The sequence below is a fragment of the Haplochromis burtoni genome, unplaced genomic scaffold (genome assembly GCF_018398535.1).
Source record: "Haplochromis burtoni strain Fernald_Lab_line unplaced genomic scaffold, NCSU_Asbu1 Contig_35, whole genome shotgun sequence".
In the NCBI taxonomy this organism is placed as follows: domain Eukaryota; kingdom Metazoa; phylum Chordata; class Actinopteri; order Cichliformes; family Cichlidae; genus Haplochromis; species Haplochromis burtoni.
Genome location: NW_024582396.1, coordinates 1,529,507 through 1,554,339, shown reverse-complemented (window position 1 = coordinate 1,554,339; position 24,833 = coordinate 1,529,507). Strand labels below are relative to the sequence as shown.

The following is a 24,833-nucleotide window of genomic DNA, read 5'->3' as shown; positions in this document are numbered from 1 at the left end:
TTAGAGTAATCTTGGGGGTCAAAATATATCTGGCTTTTCTCACATTGTTTGTAATTCCACTACCAATGCAGAATGCAGTGGAAAATATATCTATGAAGTGTGAGATTATGTTTTTATTTTACCTTATATCTGATCAACAGTGGTTAAAAACTGTGGCAGATCTCTTGTCCGGTCTATTGATCTGTCTGTCCCCCAGAGTATTAGCAGCAGATCAGATTTCAATTAGTCATCAGATCTGCTGTGACGCTAATCTTGCTCAGAGCATGCCGGGCGCACAGTGTCGGCATGGTTCTTGACAATGATGAGAATACAGGAGAGACCACATTAAAGTCCCGTGTGTTTCATTTACACAGAATGAGGATTACATGAGGAAACAAAGTATGAACGTGTGGTCTAGATAAGACCAGCCAGAGATCATTAGCAAAATATAATGAGAAGACTCGTGAGTGAAAAAGAAGCCTCAACAAGTAAGGAAAAGTTTCTAATGTACAGAAATGGATGGTGGCTAACGGTGTAAGGAGAGGTTCAGCTTAGTAAGCACATCTGTCGGACTGACCTTTCTCGCTGACACTTTCCATGTCCACGTCCTCACAGCTGGTGTACTCGGGCGTGGAGCCGCCCTCCTCCTCTGAGCTGCTGATGGACATCTGCCTCTTGTTGACTCCGCGCTTGCCCTTGTATGACTGTGGAGGGGGTGGCCGCAAAGACTCCGACTGGTCCGAGCCCTGAGAGTCCTTCCTCAGCAGGTTATCCACCCCACCCTTCTCTCTTGATGTCCGCGTTCCGTCTTGGGGTCCATGCTCCAGGCGACTGTTGTTTGGACCCCAGTCTGAAGGCACAGGTCCCCCAAGTTGGGACCCTGATCTTCCCCCTCCACTGGCAGGGGAAGCCCCACCTACAACCCCCACGGTCCTATCTGCGGAGTAGGCCCTGTGATTCTCCATGAGGGCCTTGCGGTCTCCTTCCCCACCTCCACCCCTCCTGGCAAGACGGTTTTCCGGCACCTCTCCTGTGCTGCCTCCACCCCCACCCCCTTCACCAGGCCCCAGTCCGACCTCATTTATTGCAAGATCACTGTGTCGTCGCTCATGCCGCACCTTCGACACCTTGGCGTGCATGCGCATCTCCTGCTCCTCCTTCTGTGGTTTGACTGGGTATCTTGCCAAGTTGGGGTCACTGCGATAGCGGTTCTGAAACTCCTCCTCGCGCCGCTGCCGTTCCCTCTTCTCCTCATCCTCTGGACGCCTGCGGTGTGTTTCTGAACGACCCAGGTTTTCATCCCCGTCCTCGTAGTCCTGAGAGTGGATCTTTTCTAGCCGCCTTCCATCTCCTAACCGTCTCTCTCCTCTGTCTCCGGGACCCACCCGCTCGTCCAGAGATGACTGTGAATGCAACTTGTCTGCTGGTCTCCGGGCAGAACCACGTCCCATGCCTCCCTTACCGTTTTGCTCATGGAAAGAAACTGGTCTTTTCCTAAATGAGAAAAGAAATTAGGTTATTTTATAAAAGCAAATACAAACACAGGAGCATTCTTTGCATGCTTTTTGACAGAAATATTTTGTGCTTTTTATATATTCTTCCTTTTTTTTATTTTCAAAATCTTCTTAGTTCAGTCACGAAGGGCTATCAACAGATTAAAAAACTACTAACCAGGATGAGACAGCTATGAATTCTTACCTAACACACCCAAAGAATTAAAACAAAGGGATTGAGTCAAAGACCTCTCAAGACCTGCCTGTGACCTACCTTCTTCTCTGGTTAAGCTACTGCAGACTCAGAGCTACATAGCGGATTAAAAAACACAACAAGGGCTTCAGCAAATTAATATACCATGAAAACTGAATCCTGCAGTACTGCTAGCTTTCACCAATTCCTATGTTAAAAACGAAAAGAGGCAAGGTTGTAAATAAAGAGGAATCTCACTTTTCTCTTGGGGGTTCACTTTGAGAGCGAGAGCCAGGCATGGTGTCAGCACCCTTGAGAGCAGTGACACCGCCGGGCGGATGTGTCCCGTCTGGTGGCCCTGTGTTGGCGTTGGTGCTGGACGGTGGGGCTTGGGACCTGGAGCGGAGTAGCTTCCTGTCCCGTTGGGCCTCACCTCCCGTGGCTGGATTGTTTAAAGAGGTGTCCAGGCTCCCGGGCCGCACCCCTGACCCCGAAAACCATTCTCCTGATTTGGTGAGAATCTCCTGTTGCTTACGGCACTGGTTGCATACCCACATTACCTGGAAAGGTCGAAAGGGAAGAAGATTTTGGCAAACTCATTTCAAGTCACCTCTGAACATCCACCAGGTCACCAGCAACACATCTGGGCTTAGCACTGAAATGGGTTTTTTTTTAGTTTGACGGATGGGCAACATGCTTAAAAGGTACATTTTCAGAAACTTTCTTAGCATCTAACTTTCCATAATTCCATAAAAATAGGTGGATTCTAACTTTATCCAAACCCTACCCCTAACTCCAGATGGGTTGTGAGTGACCTGCTTGATGTCAGGAGGCCAAATCTGCAGCATTAAAACATCTGTACAACGCAGGTGAACTTTAATGTGCTTTTAACTTTGCTGGAGCAGAATCAGTTTTTCATAGACATTAAGAGTCTTGCTTGTGTATCAACACCCAACTCTAATATAAAAAAATGCCAGTCCCATACTTGCTTCTTTCCATCCTTTGCAAAAACAAATAAAATATTAAAGAGCACCATGATGTGATAAACTCTGCTGTTTGATCTATTTTCTGTAAACACAGCTTGTTGGAGGCTGTGGTCAGACGGTCCCGTAAGAGATCATGCTTTCCTCTAAAACAGCTCTAATTTTATCGATAATATTTTTATGATTTGAATTTAGAAGCATACCTCAGTTTGCTGATTAATTTAAAAGCAAGAACTGAAAGGGAAAAAAAACCCCAGACTAGCGGGCTTCAGCGGCTCCACGTGGACATCATGATCTCATCTACCGAACTGTTACACCTTCATGGGTACTGCAGCGTTCTTCTTTATTAAGATGCATATTTTTCTGGATTGAAGAAGATAATATAACAAAAGATCTAATATAGGAGTTATAAGGCCAGACAATAATAGAGATACAGAGCACATAGAACTGTGATTTCTAACTGTGTCACATGAAAGTTCAAACATTTTTGCTCCATGAGGCCATCATTCTTACAACTGTTAAAACCAGCTACAAATTAAGAGTGACGATTACACCGATTTAAGATAAAAATGATTAAATCCCAGTCTTTATCATCTAAATCAAACCCACAGACAACATCAAATACTCACATGTAGCCATGGCTACAGAATATCACCTCACTTTAACAGCACGAAAAAAACAGGATTTATCTCCCTCCGTATTTATAATCCCGCCGGTTTATTTTGCGGAGAATAAATCCACCGCAGAGAGGAAACACAGTGGTCCTTTGTATTACGTCGCAGAGCCTTGGCACAAAGTGAAAACAAAACACCTCTGGGACCTTTGGAAAGCCCCAAAATGTTACCCCTCCTTGACAGGCAGTGAGGTGTGCTGTTAGCAGTCAGTTTAGCAGTTAGCTCTCAGTGAGCCAAAGCACATTCATCATGGCCTGATTGAATCCTAGTTGGCGCATGTCCAGACTAATCTAAAGTAAATCAGCTGCCCGCACGGCCCACAGCTGTCGGGCAGCCGCCCAGCAACACACTACAGTCTCTTTCTCTCTGTGTCTTTCTCCACCTCAGCGGAGGGGCATCAGATTAGCAGTGCCCAGTAATCCCATCACCCTTATACAACTCATCATCAGCTGACAATGCCAGCTCACAATTCATAGCTTTTAACCTATAGTGCACCATGCCTCCCCTCCTTAATGTGCATGATGTGTAACATTTAACCCAACAAACATCTGCCAAATGGCCAAATCTTATTATTTTGATACCAAATGTTAAACCAACTTTTAATTGTGATGGCACTGTGGCAACCTTTCTTCAGATCACCTACATCCCAGCTTTTTTTGGTAAGGCGCCAACTGTAATCTTTACTTTCTTCAACCAGAAATGAGCTGAAGTGCTTAAACTTACTCTGCACATGCCGGGTAAGATCGTCCCCGTCTGGGGAGCTGGATCATTTCACTGTGTTAGAAGTTTTGAACAAAAGTTAAACAAAACAACTGATGGTTTCTAAAAAATCTGATGCCAACCTGCAGGACTGTTCTGGTAGATGTTTACTTCTCTGAATAGAAACATCAGTGACTTCATCAAAAAATGCAAAAACGATGTTGGTCCATCTTAAAAAAATAAAAACCAAAAGCCATGGATGTGTCAGGATCCGAATGAGTGGATCTGGTATTTTCACATTGCTGTCCTGTTTGTCTGGGCGCAGCCCTGGTTCCTTACCTGCCCTACTCACCAGCGAGGCTATATTTAAGACCAGCGCAGCCATCTATTCTCCGGCCAGTTCGTCAGCTACCTCATGGTGGTAACCAGGCCTCATTGTTTCTTATTTTTGTGTTCATGCTCTGTAATTTCCTTGTGTCTCCAATTTCCTTGTCAAGTCCCTGCTTCACTCTCCTGCAGTTCAATTACCTGGACCCTGGTCTCCTTGAAGAGTCTCCACACCCCGCCTTCGTTCCTTGGTATTCCCAATTTCTACCAATATTTCATTCTGAATTACAGCCAGGTAGCCGCACCGCTAACTCACCTCACCTCCACCTTTTGTTACGCTAAAACAGTTGTTCACCTTTGCGCCCATTTCAGTCTACCCTGACACCTCACAGCCATTCAGTAAAGCGGTAGATCAGATTCTAAAGTTGGGGGTCATACTGTCAACATTCGGGGCCCCAAGGTAAGCTCTAACCCTGTGCCTTCTTGCATTGCCTTACTCCTACGATGTGAAATTATAATGTGGGTGACCAGGAGCTGTTAGCAGTCAATTGGCCCTAGAAGAATGGCGGGACCTGCTTGAAGGAACTGAGCAACCTTTCACTGTTTGGACAGACCACAAAAATGTAACCTATCTAAGAACTGCTAAAAGACTTAACATCTGCCAAGCCCGTTAGTCTCTGCTCTTTGGTCACTTTAACTTCTCAGTCTCATATTGTCCAGGTTCCAGGAATATCAAGCCTGATGCCTTGTCCTGCCAGTTCCCCCTGTTGGGGAAACCTGCAGTCAGCTGAGACTGAAGAAGTCACTTGGATGAGTGACGAAACGTTTCTCCCACTTAAAACGCTGCGTCCAGATGAACAGAATCAACCTTTTGAGATTTCCTTACCTGGATGATTGAGCATGCATGAAGACAATGATTGTTATGCTTGCTCCAACCACTGATACCCTCTCACAGATCATGGTCATCCATTCCACTAGATTTTGTCACCAGTTTACCTGCATCTTCCTGGAAAACAGTTATTCGTTCCATAATAGACAGATTTTCCAAATCAGCTCATTTGATTGCTCTAGATAAACTGCCTTTTGCCTAAGAGACTGACAAGCTTCCTGTTGATCAGGTTTTTTAGACTCCACAGCATTCCTATGAAGATTCACAGGTTTGGAAAGCTTTCTGCTCTGCACTGCCATGGTCAGCCTCCATTTTCTGAGTACCATCCGCTGGAATCAACTCTCTGCTGCATCACTACACAAAACCAAGCAACCTGGTCTTCACATCTTCCTTGAGTAGAGTACGCACAGAACTCACTTACCTCATCTGCAACTGGTCTTTTGCCCTTTGAAGCCTCCCTAGGTTACTGACCTCTCCTGTTCCCATAAGTCGAGACTGACCTCGCGGTTTAATCTGGTCCAAGTCCAACGCATCTGGACTTGGATCAGGGAGGATCATCAGTGCTGCTACACAGAACGATTAAGATCTAATGCCTGCTCCCAGGTATGAGCCAAAACAAAAGGTATGGCTCACCGCTATGACATTCCTCTGAAATCGCTTTCCCGTGAACTTGCTCCATGTTGCATCACTAAATATAAGAGATTGAATGTGTCCTTATTCCTGCGGCAGTTAGTTCTCGGACGCTCACTTGGTTGCCTTACCCAGAGCCTCACGACATCCACCTGTAAGTAAGCCCGCAGAATCAATATTCCTCTCTCCTCCTTGCATTAACTCCTCATTCTCAGAACTACAGACGCCCTCTTTCCCAGTGCCTCCATGTCAGAGACTCTGCACTACGTACCCTCGTCGTGTCATTTCTAATCTCCGTGTTCGCAATAAAGTTTACTAATATCTTATGGCTTTTCCGTTTGGTGTCTGCATTTGGGTCCACTCCCATGTTCTGGCCTCAGGCCCCCCTTGACAGGATGATCCATGACAAGGTCTCTGTGCATGGACCCCAGCCTTGACATCCGATCACCTGGAGACTTCAACGTGCACGCTAGACAGTCAAACAGGTGAAGACAGAATATAGACTTTTATTGGACCCCCTATCATGGCTCTCACATCCTGCCTCCATCACTCTGTCTCCCTTGACAGTTGGAGCTTCTACATCAGTAATGCAGACCAGGACTGCCCTTACAATAATGGGTTAGGCCTTCTCCAGCTCATAAGAGTCGACTAGCATTCAGATGGATGCACTACACGGCTGTGTTCTCAGCCCCTTCCTCTTCCTCCATTCACTCTACATCATGACTGCTAAGCGCAAAAAGCCACAAACATCAATGTAAAGTCTGACACAGCAAAAACTGTTACTGTTAACATCACAAACAACAAACACAGATAAAAATGTCCCTGGATCCAGAGACTCAGTTCGTCCTGTTGTGGAGAGAGTTGGTTTTTTATCCTCAGTGGAGGTATACAGTCTTGCTTTTATTTTTGATTTCATTTCTTTTTTGAAACACATTATTTTATAACCTAATGCATACCAAAGTAAAATTTCAGTGAAACATGAAGGAATAAAAAAAATAGATACCACCCAACCCCAATCAGGACAGAGCATTTTCAGCACTTATATTGAGCTTCATTCAGCACCATCTGCAGTGTGCGTTGCTTTGCAAGTTGTTGCCACTTTCATCCCCAAGCTTTATCCTGAAATTAGATCATCATACAGAAGACGTGTGTCAGTGTGCTCTGGATCCAGAGAGAGGCATTTATCAAAGCACACCTCTGTGTATGCTTCAAACCTTGCACCATGGATGGGGGAGGGTAGTAAACAATAAAGAATTTATAGGAACACACGCACAAACAAACACACACACAAACACACACAAAGGGGATGTAATACATTTAATCCTTTACTGGAGTGATTGCACTCTGTGTTCCTAGATAGCCTGAAGCATGTCGTAAGGGGAATTAGTGTGTCAGTGTGTATATGCTGGTGTGTCATTGCATAGATATATACATACACCCGATAATGAGTGTGCGTGAGAGAGACACAGCATGATGTGAGACCCTCCAATCAGCTCTCTCCGTCCATACGCAGCCCACTCTGGTGTCACCACGGGTTCATGTCGCAGCTTGACTGGATGCCGCGGAGTGAGGACGTGTCTGTGCAGATGTGCATTACAGGACTTGTATGTAGGACGCTTCTCAAACCTTCATGCCTGGAAGAGTGTGGCGTGGGCGACTGCCTGTAGGCGAGGTGTGTGTGTGTGCCTGTGTATGTGTGTGTGCGTGTGTAGGCAGTGTTGTTGTTTCTGTCGTGTAATAATGTCAACCTCCTTCTGCCTAAAAATGTGCTTCTCCATGGTAACCAAATCACACAGACAAGCCAGTGAGGGAAAGGGCTACAAAGCAGTGTGTGTGTGTGTGTGTGTGTGTGTGTGTGTGTGTGTGTGTGTGTGTGTGTGTGTTTAGTGCTAAAAGGCAATAACAACAAAAATTAAAAAGATAAAATTGTCACCTGACAAATAACCTGACTGAAGCTTTGGCAGGATTCAAAAGAACGTGAACATGGTCTCATCTCTTCTGTTCATTTCTTCTGTTTCTTTCCTCTTTAACCTTTAGTTCGGCTTTCCATCGCATTTGTTTTATCCTTTCTTTCTTTTGCCTCCTTATTTACGACACTCATGTTTCTCTTTTTCTATTTCTTTCCTTGCTATTCATTGAATTTGATCTCTTTCCCATTCTAACCTTTCTTGGCTTCATTGGTTCTGCTCTTTTTATTTCCATTTTTATTCCCTTTTCCTGATTTCCTTGTTCCTGTTCTTAGTTTTTATCCTCCCCTTTCATATTTCCTTTTCTTGATGTGTATCCCAATTTTTTCCTTATTTTCTTTCTACAAATGTCTTTTGTATTTTACCCTTCATACCTCCACCCAGCCCTCTGTTTTCCTTCCCTCTCTTCTCAAAGCTTTGACTTCTGTTTCCTCTTTCCTATTATTCCTCAGCCCTTCTCTCCTCTCATTGGTTTCTCCCCTCATTCCTCTTTCTCCCCTCTTCTTTTGCATTTTTCTTTTCTTTTCCTTTCCAATTTCCATTCCTTATTTCTTATCAATAAATCTTTCTTCCCTCCTCCACCTTTCTCGTCTTTCCTCTCTGTTGGTTTAATTTCCCCTCTTTCCCTTTCTCTTGGCTTTTCTCTTTCCATGTTCTTTCTTTTCTTTCTAATCTCTCCTCACTTTCTCGCCTGGCTGACACACCTGGCTGACTTGACAAATGAAGACACGGCACACCTGTCACTCTTATGTCTCTAATTCTCCACCCCCACCCTCTTCTTTTCCCACCCCCGGTGTCTGGGACGCCCATCTGCTGACAAAACGGGAAAGGCGTGCATCGCTGCAGCAGCTTGGCCGGCGGCGGCGGCAGCAGCATTTGACGAGAACAGCATTCATTTAGGCCTGAACCGCGCGAACATCAGCTTTCCTTAAATGGGCAGAATAGATGGGAGCCTTGGGGATGGCAGATCAGTGGGGAGACGCAGTGGGCTTTCAGTGTGCGCAGCGACACCGCCTTCAACACAAACACATGCCTCGACAGGATGACATACGAGGCGGTGCTGAGTGTAAACTGCCATCATTCACGGGGAATGGTAAATCGTGAATGGTGAGAAGAACGATGACCGGCGAAGACATAATGCTCCATTTCCACTAATAAGGCTGTAGATCAAGTCTGTAAGCAGGCCAGACCCACTCTGTGGTGAGGAAGACTGAAGGAAAAAGCAAAGGTGGCGTGGCTGTAAATCCACACCAGTTTTCCACTTCCGATCTTGAAATGCCTTTCTCACCACGCTCTACATCACCACGCTAAAAAGAGCTTTTAAAACCACATAAGATTAAGCAAAATTACACAACGTGGTCACGTTTCCTCTCACGCACGTTTGGGAAAAAAACCCAACATACATTTCTCACCAGTTTAACAACATTTTAAATGAAAAAGATGAAAGTGTTTTGTGCACTAAACGCAGCAGTGTCTGTGGACAAAGTGCATTTTTTAATTGCATTAGAGAAGACAGTGATGCAAACCAGTAGTGTAACAACGGGAATATTTTCTATGGCTGACATTGTTATTGGAGTGACCAAAAAACCTTGCATGTGCTCACCAAGCATTCCTGTTGTCCTCATTTCCAGTGCATATGTTTATTCTTCTACCGCACTAGCTTTGCTTGATTTACAGTTAAGAACAATCCTTGTTTGTCTCATACTTGGCCTCGGTGCAGCCCTTCAATTCCAGTTTAAGGCAACTTTCTACTGATTGGTTGGATCTTGCAAACTAAAGACCAGCGGGTTCCTGTGCTCACAGCCACAGCTGAACTAATGTTCTGCATTTGTAATCAGCTTATATACAACTTTGTTTAAGTAAAGGGAAAGATTATGGGTACGTAGCCAACACAGAAGTCCTTGTGTGCCTTCCTTGAAAAAACCCCCATCAACACAGAGCCTGACATTAATGGCGATGATGCTCTACGTATGTAAGAGAGGGGGGAAATCAACAAAACAACATAAGAACCAAAAATCCTCCAAAAAGCCCACCGGAAGCACAGGTAATGGCTGCAGTTGGCAGTTGGTTTCACTTCACTAAAGAAGTTCTTTGTGTGCATTTATTTTGTCTTCTCCACAGCACAGGCTAAGTTAGGGGTCCACCAACAACACAAACAACACAACTACAACATGTAGACAATGGATCTACAAAGTTCTGCACAGCATTAATACACAACCCCACCGGTCCCTTCAGATGACCATATAAGGAGACCTGTTCCGGAAGAGTAGAAAAAAACTTTTTCATGTTGGAGCCATTCTGAGATCTTAATTAAGCAAATTCAGATTTTGGATATGAAATGTAGCAAAATGTTTACTTTTTTCTGGCTCCTGTCAGTCGTTTATCTGATTTTCACATCATTCTTCTGATTAAACTCTGTTTGATCTGCTATTTTTCTCACAGTAAAGTCCAGCAAAGTTAACTCGATTTCTCTGTTGGTTGAAGATCTTATATCTCTGTGCTTGATTTATGAGGAGCGACCTCACTGCGTGAAACCCAACCATGTTTAATAGGAGCAGAAAATAGGAAAAGAACAAGAGGTCCTCTTTTAACCCTGAGGTTTGTTTAAAATCTGACTGCTTGCTGATTGCTCTTGTTTCTTGCCCAGTTGGACTCTTTGAACTCAGCAGTAGAAGCAGCCACACAAAGTGTGTCCAAAAAACTCTTTGAATTGTTTACGTGGGCCTTCACTTTCCAGCGAGGATGATAATAATAGGAGCTGAAACAAATCACTTTAAGCATTCAAAGGCGCGTTTTCAGATTGTTGATACTGACGTATCCAGTCAAGGAAGTCATTAGAGCTGCACAGTGTGCATGATGGACATAGCCATCAGCTTTCAAATCCAGGATGTGTGTCAAACCTTCCAGCCTGATAAACTGTTTTATATCTAAAAAAAGGGTGTACAGATTTGTGTCGGTGTATCAGCAGGAAAAGAGAAAAGGCATAAGCTGAGACAATTAAAGCAGGGAGAAAGCGCGCGTGTTACACAGGCTGCAGATTGAGTCGTGTATGAGAAGAGAAGAGTGAAGTGTGCAGAGAGAGCAGCAGGTTAGTCGCCTATACTGAGAAACATGATGGAGATTATGCAGTGCTTCCGCCCTTCTGGTAAAAAGCAGTGTGAGCACGACGCACTGAGAGACAAAGATTTAGCACTGGTAGTATCGGTGTGTAGGAGTTTGAATGTGTTAATAGTAGCTCGCAGGTCACGAACTCACTGAATGCTTACAAATATGTACGCACACAACAGCTGCAACCAGATCAGAGAAAAACGAACAATGAAGAGTGTATATAATAGTTTGGAAAAGCCTTAACGTGGCTCGAAATGCATTTTTCATTGGCACTGGAAGATGTCAGGTGTCTGTGTTAGGAGCCTGTCTGTTCTCCACTGGGAGGCAGTGCGCCTCTACAAAGCAGACAGATTGTCAGCAGTTAGTTCAGTTTCTGGAAGCCATCTGGAGCTGACATTAAACACACACAAACAAACACTCAGCCATTAACAAGCTATAGCACCAGCAAAAGCAGGGCAGCTTCAAAGAGAGGGCCATGAAACACACACCAGCTTCTTATCACACTGCAGAGCTCGCTGTGGTTTCCGTATCAACCTGGGGACTGTTTAAAACTAAGTCATCCTGCCTTTTTATTTCAAGTTTCAGACTATAATAATCATAGGTATTGTGTATCATGTCCTGCAGACAGATGGCTGTTTCTGCTGCACTTCTACAGCCCAGAGGTGCTCGAGAAGACTGGCCATTTTTAAGCGCCATAAGATTTATGATTTATAGTCCTATTTCCGCAGCTGTTGGGGTCACCTCTCTTGATTTCTATTCAGGCTTTAAACTGTAAAACAATGAATCCTCTTCAGTTCTATATGAGGAAGGTGCAACATCAAAAAACTGAAACTCACTGGCTTTGACTTTCTGAATTTCTCGGCAGTAACAACACTTTGGCAGCAGTTTGCAGTGACCAAGCATTAATAGGAAGTGGTAAGAGGACAAACTGGAACATACACATATATATATATATAAATATACCTGGGCCCTTCCCGTCTCCCCATGGCAAGGCTGGTCTGGTCTCAAACACACAGGCAGGGAAAGCATGCACAGGCATGAGTGTGCATTCATTATGCAGATAAAAGGTCTTTCTCGCATTCTTATATGCATGCCAGTTGAAATGCCAATCTCCCAGACCCCCTTTTTGTTTTATCTAAATATTTATTCCTCCCCTTCACAGCACAGCCATGCCTACAGCCATAGGAAGAGGGGTCAGGATGGCTCAGGATGGCTCAGACGCCCCTGCAGACAGCCTATGTCATGGCTCATGCTCGCTCTGCCTGTCAGTTACTTTTCAGGGTCTGCGTTCATTCTCAGAATTAGAGTGCTAATACGGGGTCACCAGCCAGCTCCTCTAGGAACTCTTAAAACCGATGGCGGGTCTGAAATCCTCTTCTGAAACTGCGAATGAGCACAGACCCATGTGTGGGAGGAGGGGACAATAGTTGTGACCCATGCAGCAAAATCCATGGATTGTCCAGCAAGTCTTACCCTGTCCTTCACTATGAGACACTTTGCAGGGGGAGGAGACAGACAATGGAAACAGAGTTAGTCAGGATTTATTCGGAGAGAGTAACCGCTGAGGAGACAACAGTTCCAGGTGTCTCCACCCTGGATGGTACAGTAAAGGCTCAGAGAAATAACCAAACTATATGAACTTTCAGAGACTCCCTTTGTTCAGTTAAGTCAGTAATCCACAAGCGGATTTGTGCAAATACTGGCTACGTTCCAACCCAATAGCTTGCTCTCTTGCATCTGATACTGCTGTTTTCTTGTTTTTTAAATGACAGATGACACCAATGTGTAAGAAACTGAACTTATTTGGTTTTGCATCATATTTCCAGGATAGAAATCAGCTCCAGATCTAAACGCAGCCAGCATTTCCTTCCTTTACCTTCGAGTAGTACAGACGTCACGTTCACAGCACATAGAGAAAGCAGAAAAAAACAAAAGAAAAAAGGATGCTAACCACTTTGTCCTCCTTTGTGGCATGCAGTCCAGGTAGCAGGGAGAATCAAGAAAAGTGAGGGAGGGGTGGGTCGGAGTAGGAAAGGAGAGAAATAAATGATAAAATGAACGGAGAAGTAGAGGAGGTGAAGTTGTGACGTGGAAGAGCGGACAGATTGTGAGAAGAGAAGGGCAAATGCATGAGGAGAAAAAGGAGAAAGAGGATGTGGTGCAAACATCTGTTAGTTACATTCTGCAGAGTTATTTCACATACTTCATAATCAGAGTCTGAGGGCAGCGGAGACAACAGCACGCACATGTATGTGATTGCTGACACGTTAGGCTGCGGCGGCATGCAACGTGCTTGCTCGTGACCTGCGACAGGATCAGGATGTGCCATGCCTCCTACACTAAAAGCAACACAGAGAACTGTTTTGGTTTTTTGGACACGTCTTCCCTTTTAACCCATTTTCTGGATTTATGCACTGCAAACAATCTCAGGTCCTTTAAATCCAAAATATTTTGCTCATTAAACTAATAGAGTTAGCGCCCAGCGTCACGTAGAGGCTAAGCTTTGTGGTTTGTGTGTCGCTGTGATGCCTTCTGCAGGGCACAGGGCAGCACTACACAGCTCTTTCAATCAGAATTAATTAATTATTACACTAAGCTGCTTATGAACAAGTAAACGTTTGTTTTTACTGATAATTTCTCCCTAATTATTTTATTTTTATAGTTTTGCAGAGCCCCTGTATGGCTGAGAATGGATCTTTGTCCTTTTGTCAAAAGGGTCTCTAGCTTTGAGGCTGTGAAATTATGTCCAGGAAAGTGCAACATACTGATGTCGTGTACAGCGTGATATTTTACCCAGACAGTTTTTGTAGTACAGTTTTAAAATGATCCCCCAGAAAACAGGTTTTTAATATTTACTTCATGCTGACTTTAAAATGGTTTATGGAATATTTTTACGGCAATGTTCTAAAATTACATTTAGTACTCGTCTTTGTACTGTGGTATTTTTTTAATGACAAAAAGCCGGTTTCTAGCCAGCTCACTTTTAAAGTGTATGTAGTGCATTCATTAAAATGCACGTGATGAAGTGCATACAGTATATTTATAGAGCACTAAATGTAATTTTGAGGTACAAACTTCTGCCTGGAGGAAAATAAAGTGTTCTGCTCATGTGGAGTAAATGAGCAGTCTGTAGGCAGGAGAAAATTTTATGTGATGCAACAAATCTCACACTTTCCTAATGCTGTTATTTTGCATGACTGGACAAACGGGCCGGGACAGAGGCAAGCACTGCCGAGACCATGAGAGCGTCACTTCTGACACATCACTCCCACATAACACACACACACACACGCTCGCTAATGCACATACACAAATAGAGAGAAGAAGTGGAGCACGACTTGCATGTTGCGTATTCCTTGTAAGGACTTATTAATGAAATTGTCTTGTGAATGCAGAAACTTTTAGTTTAAAATAAATAGAAAACAAATCTTAGAAAGAATTTTGAAAAATGGCGTATCGGCTTTAGGAGAGACGGACCAGAAAAATAAAGGGGAAAAATTATGTTCTAAAAATATCTATTAATGAACTGTAAATGAGCAGATTTTGTGTTTGATGTCTTCTAACACCAGTTAATTAGGCAGGTTTATAGATTAATTGATTCATTATGTAAAAGTAGCACAAATACAGAAACAAACAAATGAACAAAAATCTCCAGCAAGAAGATCAAAGCAGTAAAGACATGAAGTTACACCTAAAATAATATTTAAAAGATTTTGCACCTTGAAATTTCACTTGTAAAATTTCTATTAAATTCAATTTATAACCATGAAGTTCTTCTAGAAGACCACATTGTCTGGTTTTATTTGAAGTCCAAATAAGTTCGTATTTGTTGTATTTATAAATGATACTAGCCTCCTCTCTTTACTTCCGTGAAGCAGTGTGCCTGCTGTTAGAGTAATATTAATGGCTGTACCAGCAGGGATACTATCTTTAGCCCCTTTTTTGACTGGCCTTTTGAGTTCTACATACGTGTGGTGCCAGTGGGAGTCCAGGCCCAGCTGGGATGGGCGGATACTGAACAGATTGGGAACCAGCAGGCCAAGGGTGGAGGGCTCATGGTCAGGTAAGATAACCAGAAGGTGGGCCTCTCTCTTGGGTTGGAGGAGAGCCCAGAGAAAGCTTGGATGGAAGAGGGGCCGGGTCTTAAAATAGCACAAACATGCTTAGTTTATGGCTGGAAGGCACACTGATTCAACATGAATCCCATGAATGGAGATAACGTGGTGATACAGTCTGTGTCTTTAATTATAATAAGCTGCTTTTTAGCTTGTAGCCCAGGCTTGGTGCAGGTCAGTGCATTTAGTGCATTGCTGGCTTTAGTTTGGCATTTTATTTCTTTTTTAGACAAACGATATTACCCAGACAAGCTGTTTATCAGCTGACTCTTCACGTGGCACCATCAGAACCAGGGCACAAAGATATATATATATCTTTATATCTTTGGTACTGACATGCACGACTACACAGACTAAATTTTATCTTAAAAATTTATACTTTAGCCTAGAATTTAGTGTGATTGTGCCCAACATTTTGCTTTACTGTTGGTTTCACTCAATACTTGCAAACCTAATATTCCCATCGGCTCCTGTTTTGGAAGATTGGCTTGGCACCTACGTCTCGTGCCAAGCCATTCTTCCAATACACTTTGTTCTCACCAAAGTGTGACAAGGAAACAAAAAAAGCAGACGTGACAAACACACAGAAGCAGAAGGAGCGATCGTGTATCGTATACAGCAGGAATGAGGTGAGTACGAGAGGACGAAGGAAAACATTCAGAGGCTTCTCACATTGTTGGAGCGCAGAGAGACCCGCCCTCCACAGCGAGCGCAGAATTTGATCTGGCAGTAGGAGCAGAGGTGGCCGCAGCCATCTGCAAACTTAGTCTTGCGGCAGATGCCGCAGGTGGGCGCGTCGTCCTTCTGCTGGGTCTGCTGGCGCCGCGTCTCGGCCCCGATGCGACGCACTTCCTGTTTGTAGCTCTCAAACTGCTTGTGCAGTGTTCTGAAAGGAGAGAAGACAGAAGTGGAAGATTGCCCATTAGTGGTACATCATGAACTTTAGTTTGTTAAACTTCTTAACTCACCAGCTCTCTTCACAGAGATCTTGATGTCTAATTATCCATACACCAAACCAGAAGATGTTGAAGGATGTCTGAATAACTGAATAATTCTTAGAATAAATAAATCGTTCAGAAAAAGAAAGTGATGTTTCAGTTAAAGGAAAATAAGTGGCAATTAGAGCTCCACTTGAAAGGTCCCTTTAAGAAAAAAAAATCATACACCCAATTAAGTGAAACTTCAGCTCAGTTTTGCGCTCTGTGGCTCTCAGACTTCCTCCCTCCCTGCTTCCCAGGATGCCAGTGATGGAAATAACCCGAGTGTGAATTGCAAATCAGGCCATGTGAAAACACCCACAATGTTGTCTCCACAGAAGTGTCAAAGGAATACTGAATTAGCATAGCATGGCTCGCATATATGGGACCCAGACAGGGACTTTAATTACCTCGCTTAGTAAGAGATTTAAGACAGGAAGGAGATGGCTTCATTCACACATTTGCAGCCAATTTGTGTAACCAAACAAACTTTATTCAGGGCTCTCGCAACACACCGACGTTTTAGCTGAGCTATTTGTAAAAAACTGTGAAATTCACACTTCTGCACACTTGACAAAGTTGAAAATGACAAATGAATGAAACCCACAAATAAAGCGGGATAAGTGGAAAACCTGCTGGTCATCAGGGCGCTGAACGCTCCACACTGATTTGTGTTTTCCACACAGGCATTACTTGGACAGCCCACTCAGCCACAACTTTAAGAGAAAAACATCAATAATTTCAATTCTGACAGTTTAGTCCATGCTAACCAGCTAGCCCCGCCCCTGCTCATCTTCTGTTTTCCCATTGGCTGGGTCACAGGGCAAACTGCTGTTGTGGTGGTTTCGATATCATTCAGCTGGGTCTCCAGACAGCTTCTTATCCTGTGGTACAAAACTTCAACTGTAACCAAAGTATGTGTGGGAAACACTGCTGAGGTAACAGAGCTGTGAGCTTAGAAACAGCACCGATCACAAGCACCCAGATCTCGAGATAACTTAATAATAAATACATTTAAAAGACCTTCAAATACACTTAGTGTAGACTGGTTACCTGGGTCTATTGTAAGCAGACATCGCTTTCTGTATGTCAGCTGCTGGGCAGGAAATGGGTTGAAAACATAACACCTGATCTGTTGTCAACAGCTTTTCATGGTACAAATAATCAAAGAGATAACTATCCTCCAGCATGACCCAATCAAAGTCCAAGAATGTTGCTGTGCCTCAACACGATTCTTCTTTCTCTAAAAAGGTCTGTGTCAGTCTTAAGAAAAAGGCACTATATCCGGATGAAATGGTAAACAATTTCAGAAAAATTTCTAGTCGTCCTCAAATAAAGAAAAACAGAATGTCGAATAGAAACTGTCAAAGCCGCGGCCGTGATTTTCTTCACTGAAGACTTTCTGCTTGTCTGTGGCTCACAGTGCTGCTGCAGCAGACTGCTACCATGCACAGTTGGAGCGGGGAGGAGTCCGGCGGTCTGGGACACATCTCGGCCAATCAGCTCACACGAGAAATGGCTGAAACAGGCACAGGAGGGCTGAATGAAATCTGCTTTTATTCATTAATGTTGAGGTTAGATGACAAATCAATGGTTAAATTATTCGTTAGATAATCATTTAGGTATGTTATGTTTAATCTGAAATTATAAATCCTATAAAAGAATATAAAATTAGCCTCTAAGTTAAGGGCTCAGCTCTTAATAAGTTACTTTATTTTCTCAGAGTGCATGATGACAATGATCCTGAGCTCTTAATCCATCACCATTATTGGCTGTGTGTGACTGAGGAAAACAGGATGAAGCCTTGAAGGTTCAATAGATAATGAGAGGAGGACGGATACAAACATCACATGCTTCCAATAGAAAGTGTCTGCGCATGTCTGCAAAAATACTCATATGCTCATGTATTTTACTTAAAAATGCTTCAATTTAAGCTTTAATTTATGGTTGAATGGACATTTTCCAAAATTAAGCCCTAAGCTGTATTTCAGATGAAAAACCAACATGACGATTCCACGGCAGCAACGTCATAAACATGACCCCTGACCCCAAGAAGCTATCCATCCTGCCGACGTGAGTCCAGGGGCTGAGCAAAGCATGGGCGCAATGGGAACAGCTGTCAGAAACAGAGGGTACGCAGCAGGTTGTCATGGTAACGCAGCAGCATCAAGCGCTGGGTGTCAGCGGGTGTCGGTGCACCAGCTGTTCTGTTCTTAGAGATACAGTTTCATCAGCCTTTTTCTATCGTTTCCACACATTCAGCAGACGTGCACTGTTAAAGCTGCACGACGCGGCTCATGATATATAAATAAATCTGTGCTCTCAGCCTAAATCATGAGCTCAGCTGAGGAGGCTCTCGTCCCCCTTGTCTCCAAGTTTATCCACATCAGTGACCGTTTTCTGATTGCACGTGCTACTATTAGCTAACAAACTGCAACTATTGTGGATTTTAATCTGAATTAATGAATGGGGACCTACTCTGCTCAGCTCCATATATTTACCTTTAGACTCTATTAAAGTAGCTTTGCATGATTTATATAGGAAATAATCTTTATGTATTTTATATTCGGGCTTCGTTTATCTGGTTGAACAAGCTGTTGAAGTTCCCCTTCATTTCAATCCAGATGTTTTCTGATTGGCTGCCTCTTACAAACAGAAGGTTTGAGCAGAAGGTGGGTGGGGCTTCTTTGTGCCTGAGATGACTATGTTAGGGACATCCCATCTCTGTGACCTCCATGCCATGTATTCCAGCCCTAACCTTAACCAGCACTTTCATGACATGAAATAGTGTTTTCCAAAGCAATTTGAGGAAAATGAACAAACATGTGTGGATTGATTGCAAATGGTTCTCATGTTCCCTCATTTTTCCGATCTGGTCATTTAGGAACGTGCTGGGTGCCCGGAAGCGTAACACCTAGCTTAAAATATTACACCTCGGGAGTGAGAACGTGTTGCCTGGGGTCAAGGTTGGATCCATCTCTTTGTCTCAATAAACAAAAACAGCCACACTGGATGATGCTGAAAACTCTCGGCTTGGAACTACGCTAACCAATGGGTGACATCATAGTGACATCTTTTATATACAGTCTGTGTTCGTGAGTGTGTGTTGCCAGATCCATCTCCCCTGACTCACACACTTTCCACCAATGCATAAGCTTAACCTTGACTTAGCTTCAGATACATGAGTCACCCTAACCACACCGATAAAAACATAATCACTACGGAAAGACACAGGAAGAGGCGTCCTCTCAGGTGAGGACATGCTCTTTGTGTTCACTCTGCTGTGTGTTCATTGATTACATGCCTGAGCCTGCTGCTTCCCCGGGGGTCAGCCACCATGGCTGGGAACACAGGTTGTGAAGGAGAACCAAAGTATTTCAGAGTCACTTTTCCACTGGTAACAAAAATGATTTGTAATATTTGGATTCTTCCTAAATTTCTCTGCTGCACCAACTTTAATAGCTGCTGAATGTAGGACATCATTGCACGCTTAACTTCAGTTACCCAAACTCTCTTTCAATAACCGATATATTAATAAAGATCACACACTGTTGTTCTGGGATATCAGACTTTTTTTGTGAGAAAACGATGATAAATTTGAGCTTTGATTGTTGGTCTTGACTCACGGTAAGTGTGGCTATCTTAACTTAGCTTACCTTTGGTCCGCACAACACTTACCATTGCAGTAAGTGAGTCCAGCTTTGGCCCAAATGACCATCAACCAGAAGAGAACCAGTCTCAATACCACTTCTTTTTGGCTTCTTTTTAGCTTTGTTTTTGACTCCGTGTGTTCTGCTGCTGTTTCAGAAAGGTTAGATATTAAGTCATGTGGTTATCACTAGAACTACACGATTATAGGGTTAACTTTGATCTTAGCTGTTAAGAGAAATGCTACTGAGACCAAAGCAGAGGTAAAAGGGAGAGCGAATATTAAAAATACAAGACTGCTTGGACACAAGCACAGTGCGGCTCGATGAAGGACATACGTTTTCACCTAATAAGACAAATCATGGCTACTGAGAAAAAAGCTCCATGACTCAATAAGAACTCTTCAACAGTACCAACGGCTGGTCACATTTCTTAGCATTTAACAAATAATGTTGCAACACCACCTCAGAAAAATTACAGGAGCTCTCGAAATCATCGCTCGAGAAAAATCTGTCAGAAGGAATAAAGAGAGCAATGGTCACCCTCTGCAAAACCATCCCCTTGTTTTGGGGGGTGTCTCAATGTTGCCTGTTTGGTGCACCTGTTGTCGCTTTCATTTGCAACAAAAGCAGGGTGCAATTGATTCACACATTGATACATCATGGCTTGACAGGCCGATATCCCTAAAGACCAACAGATACTGTGTATTGTATACACTACATTTTTAAGCAGTGTATAAGTTATATTCATTTCAACCCATTCATCTCCAAAAAGGGTGAAACTCTCCATGAATGTCCCAGCTGTAACTGAAGCCTGAAAAACCACAGTTGTAACAGGCCAGGTGTCAGTAGTACTAAGAACTGCAGCCATGCATCACCTCCAATGGGATGTGAAAGGGAAGTGACAAACAAGCAACTAAAAACTGTTAACAATGATAAAGAAAGTTAGTCTTTCTCACAGGATACTTTTGTCTGATAACCATACAAGGCCAGGCAACATTCTTATCAGTGGTCACCGTAAAACACAACTAAAACCATCTGCTAAAAACATTCGAAATAAGAGTTTAGCTATACCTTTGCCTGCAAAATTGATAGGTTTACCACCTGAAGTAGCTCTGGGTCTCAACACATGTCAAAGACAAAGGACAAGCATCTCTAAATGATCACCTTCAGAAAAATCCTTCACCATGACTCAATCTCCTGAAGAGAACTGGTACATGCTTCACAACTCCTCCACCAATCAGAATGCATAAAGAAACCTGTCATGTGAGACACTGTAGGTTAATCTGGAAGCGCCATTCAACATCTATCAAAAGCTAAATGTGGAACTTCTCCTCTCAACAAACTTTATGGGATTTCTAGAAGCAGTAGCTAGCCAGACGGTTGCAGACTCCCCGTGAAAATAAGAGAACTTTTGAAGCCTAAGAGTCATCAAGGCCTTTTAGGCAACCTCTCACAATCTAATCATGCACACAGTCATTCTATTAGAATCACAGAAATCCTACTCGACACCGCCAAAAGCAATGAAATGGAAGTGAGGCCTCCCACTGATAATTGGACTGATGCTCTCGGAAGTGAGAAGCTGTATACCTCTGGAACAGATCACTTAAAGAATAAGATCAATTTCTTATATAAAACATGGGAAATCTTTTTTAACTACATGGAGAATCTCCCATCTCACATGTCTCAGTGTCTGCCAGCAGGGTCTCTCTAACTCCACAACACTAAGACTATAAATAGGATCACTTTCATAGCTGCCCTATTTATAGCCACTCAGTGCAGAGAGACAATGCGTCTGATCAGGACCAAAGTTTTACGAGATGACATGGCCTTCATACGGTGATGAAATTATTACATTATGGAAAAAAGTCACCTTTACATGCTGGTAGCATGTGGCCGTGGCAGACAGTGACCACAGGGGCCACAGTGGTGTGAACCAGCTGATCTGTGGCTGCCTCGTCTCCCTCGGTGATCACCGGGGGGCCGGCAGGGACAGAGAGCCAGATGCGGGTTAGCTGTGGCCTTGTCAAAACACGTGTGTGCAAATGAGCACACATGCACAAATATAAACAATGACACAGACAGAAACCCCACGTATACACATGCACGGGTTAGCCTTCGCCTCAGGCCTCGCATAAACTATTCAGCAAGTCCAAGAACTCCCTCCCTCCTTTTCCTCCTCCTCTTGTTCCCTCTGCATCTCTCCCTCCTCTGTCTCTGCTCTCCTCACCAGTCACTGGTGTTGAGTTGTTAATTAGCGCCGCTATGAATACATGGCCCAAGGATGGGGAGGGGAAAGCTCTGTTTTGTGCGTATGTGTCTGTTGGCGAGTGTTTGTGTGTGTAGGGCAGTTCTATTTCTGTCCCATCAGCTGATTTCCAGTGACGCCTTGCAGAAGACTCTCTGCAGGAGGACGTTCAAAAAACTGGAAAGAAGGCCGTGTGTGCTTCAACTCTCAGTAAAGGTCAGCAGGAAGCGTTTGGTTTGATTTGCCCCGCCCCTTTCATGACCCATGGTGTAGTTCTCAATACCCTGGATTTTACCAGCCAGCATAAAGACTGCTGCTAAGCTAAAGCTAAATCCTGTGAATTGTTCTTTTCTAAGAATTCTGGTTTTCTAGTACATCTTTAGAAGTAACTTTTAAAGGTACCACGTACATACATGACAAAATCCTACAAACCCTCACCTACTACATATGAAAGCTAGCAGTAAGCTGGTAGTGCTAGTTAGCTTCCAGATCATTGATAGCACCTTAAATAATTCAGACATACAAAAGTTATTTGGATGCAAGTAGAGTTCAAACTTGGAGAATATTACATTGCTTGCTGTATGCTGAATCTAATTCATGCAAAGATCAATTTTAAGTTCATATTCGTCTGAGATTATCAGACAAACCTGATACAGTGATGAAAAGCAAATGTGTCCATATTGATTAAACACTTCAACAGGTCATCAGCAGTCAGCTGATCCATTAATGATGCTGTGATGTTATGAAACTTCCACCATCCTCTTTCTCTTATACAATTCAGGGCCGTGACAAAACAGCCCTGAAACAGCCTCTGTAAAACAACATGAGTATATGGACTCAATCACGTGTTTCAGTTCATATTGAATAAAACATTAAGTCTATTTATACATTTTAGTCAACCTAAGTTGTAGAAAAGAGGATCATCCATGATGGGCCAGCTAAAGATTTGTGAATGATAAGTCGTTAGACAATAAGAGTCATCCACTGCTCAACTGTAATATATGAGTTCAAAACAGCAACACAGTGATGGCAAAAACACTCGTCTCAAGGCTTCATAATGGGAGCTACATCCATGCTTTTTACTATCTATGGTTCTACCCAAAGTGCAACGGTGCCCATCCTTGGAAGTGTTTCTGTTTATTTTTGTTTTATTAATTTACTTATATTCTAAGCATGCAATAGATTAAAGTTATGATTGTCTTGCCATTGTTTTAGATCAGTCCACGAGGGCCGGTGTCCTGCAGGTTTTAGATCTCACCTTGGGTCAACACACCTGAATCACATGATTAGTTCGTTACCAGGCCTCTGGAGAACTTCAGGACATGTTGAGGAGCTAATTTAGCCATTTAAATCAGCTGTGTTGGTTCGAGGACACATCTAAAACCTGCAGGGACACCGGCCCTCGTGGACTGAGATTGCCCACCCCTGTTTTAGATAGATGCATAGATACAGGAAAGATGGCGCTTGCATTCTTGCATTTGGAAGGACTTTGAAAAAGACACCACTCCCCAATCGACTGCGATTCAAATATCAATAGCTATCGAAGGCTTCTTATTTTCTTATTCCTAAGGTGGACAACAGAAGAAGCAGACAGGATTGAACACTGACTGGGACTTTTCAGAGATATGGCAGTTTTTTTAGTTCACTGGATCAATAATCCAAGCACAACAGAGGGCGTTGAAGCGAAAAATGTTTCTTCTGCTGCTGGAGCTGGAGACCAGGGAAGACAACAGACATGTTGACACATGCTGTGAGGAAGCAAAGAGAGGAGGGAGCTCGGGGATGGCGACAGAGTAATCAGAGGAGGTAAATGAAAGCAAGCAGACCCAGAAAGGGAGAAGAGACTGTGAGATAAAAAGAAAAGAAACAGGATGGCAGGAAGAAAAGGTGAGGAGTGTGTAACACACAGAATCCCATCTCAGAAAGACATGGATCGACAAACTGTCTACAGGGAGGAGGAGGAGGAGGAGGAGGAGGAGGGGGAGAGAGAACAAGTGAAAAAGCAAAGGATGAACAAAAAGAGCCAAGACAGAAACAAGCGTGGGCCAGAGACCAGCGAAGGAGAGAAGCTGATGCATCCGGAGCCACTCTATAAATACCACTTGAGGAGTAGATGATGGAAAGAGGATGGAGACAGGATGATGGAAAGAGGAAGGGGAGGAAGAAGAGGGGGGAGACAGAAAAAGAATAGACAGATCCTCTCAGGCAACTGCAATCTATAAAAGCAAGAAGACTCTGCTTACAAATACTACTACTACTGCTACTACTGACTTGAAATAACCGATAGAAAATGTGTTAGAAATAACCTAAAAAAAGTAAAGAACCAAAAAGAGAAGAGCAAGAGGTGGCTGCTAACCCAATGCAAACATCTTCTTTGCCTTCTTGTTTGCCTGCCATGATGTTCTCTATGACGACTTTTACATACTTGCCTCCATCAACTCTCAAAAGGCTATAAAATAGTACAAACGTCATAGCAGAAAAAAACACCCAGATGGCTGCTGTGTACCTCTATAGGGCAGACATTTCTTAAGCAGTCTGGTTGATCCTGCCTGGCTTGATGGAGTTTGATTCCCAGCTTTCATGCATACAGTCACATCCTCTCAGGCTGTTATATTTACACTAACCTGCTGGGTTAGTACACAATTTAAGAGCTGCAGTTCAAAAAACAAAATCTGGCTTCTGTAAAAGGAAACTCAGTTTCAGGGTGGAGAGAACCTTTCATTTTTAACAACACCAATCCTTTCAGTACCAAATATATATATATATATATATATATATATATATATATATATATATATATATATATATATTTTTTGTATATATATTAGGGGTGCAGATACATATAAAACAAAATTCACGGTCGGTTTGGTTCGATTACAAGAAAATGGTTTCATGTCGCTTTTT

General features: G+C 43.2%; 1 protein-coding gene across 35 annotated transcripts in view; it reads right to left on the bottom strand.

Moving 5' to 3' along the window:
• rims1b (regulating synaptic membrane exocytosis 1b) overlaps positions 1-24,833 on the bottom strand; it is an 82,019-nt gene that overhangs the window by 44,255 nt on the left and 12,931 nt on the right. For 30 of the 35 annotated variants that reach the window (XM_005919264.3, XM_014332647.2, XM_014332645.2 and 27 more), the window contains exons 2-6: positions 15,730-15,943; positions 12,894-12,905; positions 12,416-12,436; positions 1,924-2,225; positions 557-1,473 (exon numbers count right to left, since the gene is read on the bottom strand). In XM_005919264.3, coding sequence (XP_005919326.1) covers positions 557-1,473; positions 1,924-2,225; positions 12,416-12,436; positions 12,894-12,905; positions 15,730-15,943 — 1,466 coding nt within the window. The remainder of the gene's footprint in view (positions 1-556; positions 1,474-1,923; positions 2,226-12,415; positions 12,437-12,893; positions 12,906-15,729; positions 15,944-24,833) is intronic. The other 5 variants (XM_014332642.2, XM_042219604.1, XM_014332643.2 and 2 more) reach the window with 3 other exon arrangements.